The following is a 10,718-nucleotide window of genomic DNA, read 5'->3' as shown; positions in this document are numbered from 1 at the left end:
TACTTCCACGGTTTGGAGAGGAGGTTTTTACTAAGATAAAATCTTTGAGCTCAACATAAGAAAATTAAAGGAAGAAGGAGGGCAAATAATCTCTCAGATGACACCAAAGTACACGACAGTAAACTAAGGTAATGAGAAAAATAAACTAGGGTATAAACTAAAACCTAATTAAAAGAGAGAAACCCATCATCTATAAATTGATGTGACGTTAATTTACAAAACCTGCTATGACACCATGTTGAATTTCAAGAAAAGAGAAATACTTCATTGACTTATTCCTTACTGAGTACAATGAGCCTCTATTTATAATGGAGGAAAAAAGTATAATCATATTAAAATTAAACTACCTATGTCCTAGTTATATTCAAAGTCTAACAATTAAAAATAAGTCCTAATAGAATTAAACAATTGAACATAAATAAAAGACTAATATAATTAAAACACCTTTAAATAAGACTCTTTTGTGCGACCTCCTCATATGAGGCTCTTGTAAGATTCTACCATATTAATTACTGCTCTGTGAGACTTCTTCATATGAAAGTCATGCAAGACTCTTCCATACCTGATCTTCAACAACTATAGAGTTTGATAATCAAACCATCGTCTTCATTGCTAACAACCCACTTGATCCGTGAAATAGTGAACCATGTAGAAGTTGATTGCCACTTCATTCGTAATCAAGTCATTAAAGGGAAGATTACTACTACTCGTGTATGTTCAAATGATCAAGTAGTAAATCTTTTCACCAGGGCATTACAAGGATCTCTATTCCTAAAGTTGTGCTCCAAGTTGGGTTTATTTGATGCTTACTCTCCAACTCGAGGGGGAGTGTTAAAAGGATGAAGGTTTTATATTTAGTTAGTTCTTAGCTTATGAGTCTTAAACTCATGTACTTCTCCTAGTATGTTCCCAAGATGTAGCCTTAAGGGCATTTGTGATTTTTTATATTTAGGTTACTATAAATATGGTATAGATGTTGTTTGAGGACATACCTTAAAAAAATTCAGGATGTGGATCTTGGGTTTGAAGAAGACCTTCTTCCTCTTCTCCTTTTCTCTCCTTCTTCTTTCTTCATTTCAATCTACATTGTTTCTCTATCACATGATTGGTGTTTTTGCATTCTCATAATCTTCCCTCTTTAGTGAAAGTTAATTGAGAAAATTTAGAATAGTCTAGATTAAAAATTTACTTTTAGGTTCAAGTAATTTTTATTTATTCTATTAGCTTATGGTTTATGTGGACATTTTATTTTAGTATTAAATTTCTTACTTCCTATTTCTAGAATTAAAGTTATATTAGAAGTTAATACTATATAATTACTTTTTCATTTTGTATTCACATTTCTTCTAAATTATTTAGACCCATTCTCTCTTCTTTACTTTATGCATTAGAATTGACCATGCCGATGAGTATGAGTAGGTGGGTTGGTTGGAACAAAAGGATGGAGAAATGGTTGGATCGCGGTGAAGAAGAATAAGGTTTTAGACCACTAAATTCTTTTCACTAGAGTTGTTTTATCAACTTTTGGAACATGTGTTTTCTAATATTGTTATTATAAGCATCGTATGTTTTTTGGTGTAGAATATAAAAATTAAAATACAAACAAGTTAGTGGAGGTTTCTCACTTATACTTCTTTCTTTTGCTTATTTCAAATCTTATTATTAAAGAGTACATATGAAAGAGTCTTACATAATTCTCATAGTAAGAAGTCTTATAAAGTTAGAATAAATATAGTAGATTCTTACAGGAGGAGATGTCACAAAATAGTCTCATTTAAAGATGTTTTAGTTATGTAAATATTTTATTTATGTTAATATTTTATTTATGTTCAATTATTAAATTATTCTAGGACTTATTTTTTAGCATTTAACTTTGGGTGTAACTGAAATTAAGATAATTTAATTATAATTGGATTACGTATGTACTCAAATTATATCAAGTTAGTAATTTTTTTTTTCCAGAAATTCAACACTTATATCTAATTACATGATTCTTTTACAACAATTTTTATATCTCCTTATGAATGTGATAAAATAGGCATTGCAGAAGGGTTCACCTCTCATGGGGTAAGGGAGCCTCAAGCAAAAGTTTCCTCTCATGGGGAAGGGAGCGTCAAGCAAAAATTTTCCCTTCGCAGTTGTCCCTTCCTACTCGGTGGTGGTTTTGTAATAAATTGGAATAGTTCTTGAACAGATCCTTCCGATTATGTTTATAATGATTGAACGGTTTGTGTGCGATGATCGCACGTTGAACTCATGTAAGATGTAATCCCACCAATATTATGTCTCCCTCCCCCGTCGTCTTTTGGCAGAACTGTAGTGGCTTGTCGCTAGGTTACTCCGTACTCGTAGCTCAACGAGTTTTCCCTTCTTCGTAAACATCTCGATGTTCTATTCCAAAACAGAACCATGGGATGCTCATCCATGATGAAAAAATACTCGCTTCTCCTTGTTCTTTCCCTCTGCTTCGTAAACCTTTCTTTCGTTTCTTCCTGGAAGAAAGATGAATTTCGTAACTGCAACCAGACACCCTTCTGCAAGCGTGCCCGAGAACGAGCTCCACAATCATGCAATCTCGTTGTGTCCGATGTCAAGATCGATGGTGGAGATCTCACAGCCAAGCTCCTCCCAAGAACACAAGAAGGGAAAATGGAGGCTGAAGCCGGAGGTGATGAGTCAAATGTGAAGCCCCTTTTACTTATAATCTCTGCTTACCAGAAGGGAATCCTTCGTTTGAAGATCTATGAAGACCCGAGTCTAAATCCGCCCCGGAAGCGGTTTGAGCCACCGGAAGTTGTCATACCAGAGTTTGAGAGTAGCAAGCTTTGGCTTCAGCAAATCTCCTCCATCCAACTGGAAGGAGATTCCTCTCCATCATCTGTTGTATACCTTTCCAGTGATCATGAAGCAGTGGTCCGACATGACCCGTTTGAGATCTATGTGCGTTGGAAGGACAGCGGCAAGAAGCTTATCTCAGTTAATTCGCAGGGATTGTTCAATTTTGAGCAATTCAGGAAGAAGAAGAGTGAGGACGGGAAAGAAGAGGATTGGGAGGAGCGGTTCCGGACCCACACCGATAGCCGACCATATGGGCCTCAGTCGATCAGCTTTGACGTTTCCTTCTATGGCGCAGATTTTCTCTATGGGATCCCGGAGCATGCCTCAACGAGCCTTGCCCTGAAGCCGACAAGGGGTCCCGGGGTGGAATTCTCCGAACCCTACCGCCTGTTTAATTTGGATGTTTTCGAGTATGAGCATGAATCCCCCTTTGGGCTTTACGGATCTATTCCTTTCATGCTGGCTCATGGTAGAGCTTATGGGACGAGTGGGTTCTTCTGGTTGAATGCTGCTGAAATGCAAATTGATGTGCTTGCCCCTGGTTGGGAAGGAGATTCATCCAAACCAGTGCAGAGTCAGAGGATTGACACACTCTGGATGAGCGAGGCAGGGATTGTGGATGCTTTCTTCTTTGTAGGTCCCTCCCCAAAGCATGTGGTGAATCAGTACACAACAGTCACTGGTAATCCAGCAATGCCACAATTTTTTGCAACAGCTTATCACCAATGCCGGTGGAATTACAGGGATGAAGAAGATATTGCGCAGGTGGATTCAAAATTTGATGAATTTGATATTCCATATGATGTATTATGGCTTGATATCGAGCACGCTAATGGGAAACGCTACTTCACCTGGGATCGTGTCCTCTTCCCCAATCCAGAACAGATGCAGGATAACTTGGCAGCTAAAGGAAGACATATGGTTACAATTGTGGACCCTCACATTAAACGTGATGATTCGTATCATCTGCATAAGGAAGCCACAGAAAAGGCTTACTATGTGAAAGATGCATCTGGGAAGGATTTTGATGGGTGGTGCTGGCCAGGTTCATCATCTTATCCAGATACGTTGAATCCTGAGATTCGGGCATGGTGGGCTGACAAATTTTCATTGGATAATTATGGTGGTTCAACTTCTTCCTTGTATATATGGAATGATATGAACGAGCCTTCAGTCTTCAATGGTCCTGAGGTAGGTTATTTCCCAACTTATCGTCTTTGATATGTTATTCATGCTGATAATCCGATATTTTTAATTGTAAAATATAAGCAGTCTTTGGTGTCTCTTTGTTACCTTTGTTGGTCTATTTGTAAAATTTATGGACAACAACCTGAAACTCATGTTAAATTTGTAGCTTTCACCATTTTTCTTCTGCCCTGCATTTTTACATTTGGATTTTATATGCAAAAGGCCTGTATCAGAGGTTGAATATCTTTTTTTTTTTGAGCAGTATGTAACAATTCTAGCAGGAGAGATAAGGAATATCCACTAATAGATTGCAGTTTCTTTAAAGATGCTTTAAGTGAGAGAATAATAGTTTTTTTTCTTTTTTCTTTTCCCCTCTTTCATTGGCAGTGTTAGAGAAAGATATTTAGTAAAACAGTTTGGTGTCTGGAAGTGTTTTAACTGTTATCCTTAAGAAACTGGCTGAAGATTATACACCTTTGATGAAAAAAAATGCAAGGATAGTGGGAAACTTTTATTTAAGTCAGAATATTGTTACTTCAATTTTTCCATTTTTCTGAAGGGCAAGAATGTTATTGAAAAAAGGCAGCTCCACCAAGAAATGAGCCAAAAAGAAAGAAAAAAATGCAATGCTCACGAATAACTTGTTGTTACTTCAAACATACTCTTGCACAAGTTACTAAAAAACCATATAATGTGAAGAAACTTAAAAACTTTATGTGATTTGAAAATCCCTAATTGTCATTTGGATTAGTTGGTAACCTGCGTTTGGTTCATACCTCAGTCAAAAAAGAAATCTATTGTTATAGAACTGTTGCAGGAATAAGTCTGATAAAAAAGGAAAATTAACGCAGTTGATGTCATGGCTTGTGTTAAAATGAGTGAAATTGAGTTTTTGAGAGAGAGAATGAGGGAGAGAAGAAAGAGAGAAGAGTGCCACAAGAAGCTACTCTCCTTGGGGTCATGCACGACTCCTAGTCCTTATTCAATTAACTGTCAATTAATTACAGAATTATCCCTAATCAGTTATACTTTACATAATCCCTTATCCCTATTGACTGACTCAAATTACATCAAATTTAAACTACAAATAAAGTTAAACATGCTGAACAATAAAATGTCATCTCTAGAAATTATAGCTAAGGTAAAATGAGCAAAATGCCCTTCTACTCATTTTCTATCACTCCCGCTTAAGCTGGAGCGTATATATATATCCATGAGATTCAGTTTGTCACAAAAAGATTCAAATTCACGTCTCCCCAAAGATTTAGTAAATTGATCGCCAGATCTAACATATGGAGTGACTACTTCTCTTCATCACAACATCCCAAATAAAGTAATAGTCCACTTCAATATGCTTGGTTCTTTCATGGAACGTTGGTTTTCCAACAATCAATATAGTTGCCTGGTTATCAAAGTACATTGTCATAGGTTCATCTTTCTGTAGGTTAAACTCTCTAACCACAAATCTCACCCACATCAATTCACTGACTGTATGAGCCATAGCTCTATACTCAGCTTCAATACTTGACCTAGCTACAACATTTTGTTTTTTACTCTTCCAACTAACTAACAAGATTGTCTCCCAAGAATACACATATGTTTGTGGTAGATTTTTTATCAAGTTTTGACCTTGCATAATCAACATTAGAGAAAGCTTCTATTTTCAAGTGATCTTGAGATTTAAAAAACAATTCCTTACTAGGTGACCCTTTTAAGTACCTCAGTATTCTTTGTGTAGCCTCCAAATGAACTTTCCATGGACATTCCATAGACTGGCTAACAACACTCATAGCAAATGAGACGTCAAGATGTGTGACTATAGCATAGATAAGCTAATCAACCAAGCAACAATAAACTGTCTTGTCCATAAGCTCTTCACTTTGTTCATTATGAAAGTCATGCCCAACTTTCGTAGGAGTTTTTGCTGGTTTAGCTCCCAACAAGCTATATTCTTACAACATGTCTGTGACATATTTTATTTGAGTTAGTACCAATCCTGCTTTGCTTTTGGCCACTTCAATGCCTAGAAAATATTTCAAGTTTCCTAGATCTTTTGTTTGAAAATGTTTGGCCAAATGTATTTAACATCCTCAATGGCTTTCTCGTCACTACCAGATAAGATAATATCATCGACCTATACAAGCAAGACCACTATACCAGTCTGACGCTTCATGGTGAAAAAGGTGTGATCACAGTGACTTCCAGAGAAGTTAGCAACTATCAGACTGAATTTATCAAACCACGTCCGAGAACTTTGTTCATGACCATATATGTCCTTCTTATGCCTACACATTTTACTCATCTTCCTTTGAGCAACATACCCAAGAGGTTGCTCCATATACACCTCGTCATGTAGGTCTCCGTACAAGAAGACATTCTTTATGTCTAACTGGGATGGTGATCATCCTTGATTTATAGCCACAAAAATTAAAATTGGTACAATGGACAGCCTGGCGACCGGGGAGAAATTTTCAAACACGTCAACACCACAAGTTTGTGTATACCCCTTTCCAACTAACCTTGCCTTATACCCTTCTATGGAGCCATTTGCTTTGTATTTAATCGTGTACACCCAATGACATCCAACCTCTGTAGCACCAATCGGCAGATCACATAGAACCTATGTGCCTTATATCCAGAAGTGCTTCCATTTCAACTTCCATGGCTTTCTTCCGTTGAGGAGATGATAAGGCATCCTCCACAGAAGAAAGAGAAGAGCATGAGGACAATTTTTTTTTTTGATAAAGATGTATTATATTAACAAGAGAAAAATTACAAAGGAAGAGGGAGTAAATCCCTAACAACAAGAGATTGAAGGGACGCTCCCTGCTTGGCAAGCACATCTGTTGCCGAATTTGCAGATTTCGGAATGTGAGACCAAATACAAGAGAGTAGTGAGGTAATATCTAAGATCTCCCGAAAGATGTCCAAATGCCGCCACGACGGAGGGGCAGTACACTCGCACCATCCAATGACCACCTTGGAGTCCCCTTCAATGTGAATGGGACCATTGCAGTTGTCTTTGAACATGCGGAGCCCATTAAGGAAGCCATATAGCTCAACCGACGTTGAATCGGAGAAGCCTAACGGGCCAGCATAAGAGAAACACTGATTGCTAGATGAATCCGAAATCACTCCCCCAGATCCAGCGATCCCCGGATTGCCGAGAGAATAGCCATCAAAATTCAACTTTAGGTAACCAATTTTCGGGGGAGTCCACTCCCGCATGACTTGAACCTTGGCCCCAAAGTGCATATTTGCCAGATTGCTCCAGCTATCACGGATAGAGGTACCCTTGAAAGAGGAAAATGACTTCTTAGTCAGAAGCCAGGTCGAGATTTGCCCCATCACCCTTTTCGCTACTTTTACGTCATATTCACTTTTTGCATCGAAACGCCTTTGGTTACGTTCATTCCAAAACCCCCATGGCACGAAACTGGCACATGCGGAGATCATCACTTTACTAAGACTAGGAAGGGGATAGCCAATGATCGACTTGCTAAAAGAGATCAGATCAGTTGATATACAAAATTGCAACCCCAACTTGCATAGGACAGAGGTACACACATTCCATGAGAACGGGCACTGTAGCAGAATATGGCTGGTGGATTCCGCCTCCGCATTGCAAAAAGGATAGTGACAGAACAAAGTGTTCATAACAATTGGACAAGGAATCAAAAGAAACAAAGTGAGACAATGGATACCTTGTACCTTTGCGCATACCTTTCTTGAAGAGCAATAGGAAAGTGTAAGTCACTCACCTTAGGATCGGTAGGCAAGGAGGATTCAGGTGCAGATGTGAGAGGAGGATCTAAGATTTAATGTGTAGGTACACATTGTCTCTAATATACCTATAAAGGTCTCCCTTTAGTAGCATCGGATGGAGGAATAGAACATCCTCTACCACAAGAGGAACAACAATATTTGGACCTGTAAGACATGGAGATTCATCTATAGAGACCAATGAATTGAATGGGGTATTCTCAAAGAATGTGACATCGGCAGGTAGAAATGTCTTTCTAGTAGATGGACAAAAGCATTTGTACCCCTTTTGAGTACAAGAATATCCAAAGAAAATACATTTTACAGCCCGATGAGACAATTTATCTCTACCAGGACCAATAACATGTTTTCCAAAAGGTGATGATTTTTTTGCAAGCAAGAGAAAACATGTGCGAAGCAAAAACACATCTAAATACTCTGAGGAGACAATGAAAATAATGTGTCTCATGGCATCGATACCTGTAAAGTTATTTTTTCTCCTAGGACAAAAGAAGGCATCCTGTTGATGAGGAAACAGGTAGTAAGAATCGCATCGCCCCAATAAGATTTTGGAACATTCATGTGGAACATCATACTGCGTGCAAGTTCCAACAGATGACAGTTCTTACGCTCAGTCACTCCATTCTGCTGTGGAGTAAACGCACGTGAGGACTGATGTATAATCCCTTTACTCTGACATAATAAATCAAACTTCTAATTCATAAATTCCAAACTATTGTCAGTGCGAAGTGCACGAAGAGAAGTATCAAATTGTGTCTTTATTTCAAAATAGAAAAGTTGAAAATTATCGAATACTTTAGATATTTCCTGTAGGAAATACACCCAAGTACAATGACTAAAGTCATCATTGAAAGACAAAAAATACTTATAACCAAAAGTACTAGATACAGGATAAGGACCCCAAACATCAGAATACATGATGTCAAATAAGTGTCTGCTTCTAGATTGACTAAAAGGAAAATTTGTCCGTCGATGCTTGCTCAGTTGACACGACTCACATTGAAATGAAATACTAGAAGGAAATGTGGGAAAGGTTGAGGGCATGGTGATAGTATCATCAGAGTGTAATGCCTGTAATGACTGTAGTGAGTGGCTCTCAAAATAGTAGTCCATCTCTCTCACATGCGAAACCAATTGTCCTCCTCGTTGCAAGATCCTAGAAAATACAATGAGAAGGGTAAAAAGTGACAAAATAATTTATAGACTCTGTGAGTTGACTAATGGACAATAAATTCAAAGGAAATTGGGAATAAACAGTATAGGCTGGCTATTTTCTGGTTGTTTTCATGCAAAGCTTGGCAGGTCTGCAAACCTTGTCCACCATTTTCTCTTGGCAAGCAATCAATCCTTTATATGTTGACTGAAATTCCCATTATGGTCTAGGCCTTGTGTACCTAGTGCACTCGCTCTCCTAGGTGAGAAAACAACTTTGATGTCACCTGAGATTATTGTTGCATCGAATGAAGTGGAGTTATGAGGCGTCGCCCGAAGGAACGTGAGAAGACATCGTCGGGGCTAAAGGATAGGTCTCCGACGATTCTCTCCCCGGCAACGGAAGGGAGGAAAGAAGATAAACAATCCCCCCCTCCTGGCATAACCGAAGAAGTGGAAACGTCAGATGCTGAGGCCCGCCGGAGACAAGAGGACCGAGGCAAATCGCCGGTGACGGAGGAGGATGGGCCCTGGAGCATGGCGAAGGTAAGATCTGCGTTCCGGAAAAGAAACATTAGAAAGGGAGACACATCGTGGGTACATGGCGACACCGAAATCTCGTTGGAGCTAACGCAGGGACGAAATGCAAAGGTAGTTTGTCTAACGATAAGGAATGGGCAAAGAAGATCTTATATCTCTATCCCCCCTGCCTCAATCACGGACTTTGCCCTCTGTTTTGAAGAAGGAGATTCTGGAAATGCTCAGAGGTTTCGTGAAATCCGCATCGATGAAATTTCCTTTACCATCTCTGTATGCCGGAAAAATGGTATCAAAGAGCTAAAAGTACTCTAGAGGAGAGGACTAACAGTCATGGCACGTGTGTACTTACCGGAAACTCTCGGAGATTATCACTGTTGGAAAGAGTTGCGAAGATCGATCCTAGCTATCGACGAGAAATGTGCTGAGGTTTCCGCAACGAGAAAAGGAAAAAACCAATTGCCTCCCAGGAAAGATCTTCGTCATCCCCCCCCGCCCGCCCCCCCCTTCAATGTCCATCCCGAATAACCAAAATTCTAAACCCCCTTTCCCTATATCACCCTCAAGCCCCCACCAGAAAATCCCCCAAACTCCTGGCCAACTCCTGATCATAAATCTACCCCCGTTTTTTTTTGAAAATGGGAAACGGAAACTCAACAACAGCCTCATCGTGGAATCCCCCTCCGCGAGATGGAATAGCATCAGACTTGCTTTTTTGTTCGGCGAGTTCTTCTCATTGCAACCCAAAATTGCATGGATGGAACCCGGGAAGTGGCTGGTTACTACAAAATCGAGAGAGGAAACGGAAGAAATTTTGGAAAATAAAAATTGGCTACAAGAAGAGGAACTATTTGCGGCGGAATGGGAAACAACTCCGGTAGGACAGTCTCTCGGCCAATGGGTTTCGATTCGTGGTCTACCAATTGAATTGTGGATAGAGGAGGAACTCAATAAAATCTTTACCACCTTTGGAAAGATAATACAATGGTTGGAAACCACGGCGGAAGGCTCAAAACTTGATGTTGCGATGGCTTTCGTCGACCCCAACTGTCGATGGAGAGAGGCGTGCTACCAAAAATTGAGCTTCGGTGAATACTTCGTATGGCTGGAGGTGTCTTTCAGGGAGCTCTGTGTGCTGTGACCGCCGGAATGTCACCGGACGCGAAAGAGAAACAAAACTCATTGGGAAATCTTCCAGGAGATTTTAGAGATTACCTCAT

The 10,718-nt window shown here is 39.4% G+C and overlaps 1 protein-coding gene across 1 annotated transcript in view; it reads left to right on the top strand.

Annotated features, from left to right (window-relative positions):
- The first annotated feature begins 2,261 nt into the window (after positions 1-2,261).
- Positions 2,262-10,718, top strand: part of LOC137945910 (probable glucan 1,3-alpha-glucosidase) — a 76,734-nt gene continuing 68,277 nt past the window's right edge. The window contains exon 1 of the mRNA XM_068791999.1: positions 2,262-4,029. Coding sequence (XP_068648100.1) covers positions 2,410-4,029 — 1,620 coding nt within the window. The 5' untranslated portion in view covers positions 2,262-2,409. The remainder of the gene's footprint in view (positions 4,030-10,718) is intronic.

Source organism: Aristolochia californica, unplaced genomic scaffold (assembly GCF_029961685.1).
Source record: "Aristolochia californica isolate CCGP_79_NKW_82.1479 unplaced genomic scaffold, dmAriCali1.0.hap1 SCAF_12, whole genome shotgun sequence".
Taxonomy (NCBI): Eukaryota; Viridiplantae; Streptophyta; class Magnoliopsida; order Piperales; family Aristolochiaceae; genus Aristolochia; species Aristolochia californica.
Note: the sequence above shows the minus strand (reverse complement) of the source record. Positions and strands in the feature narration are given on the sequence as shown.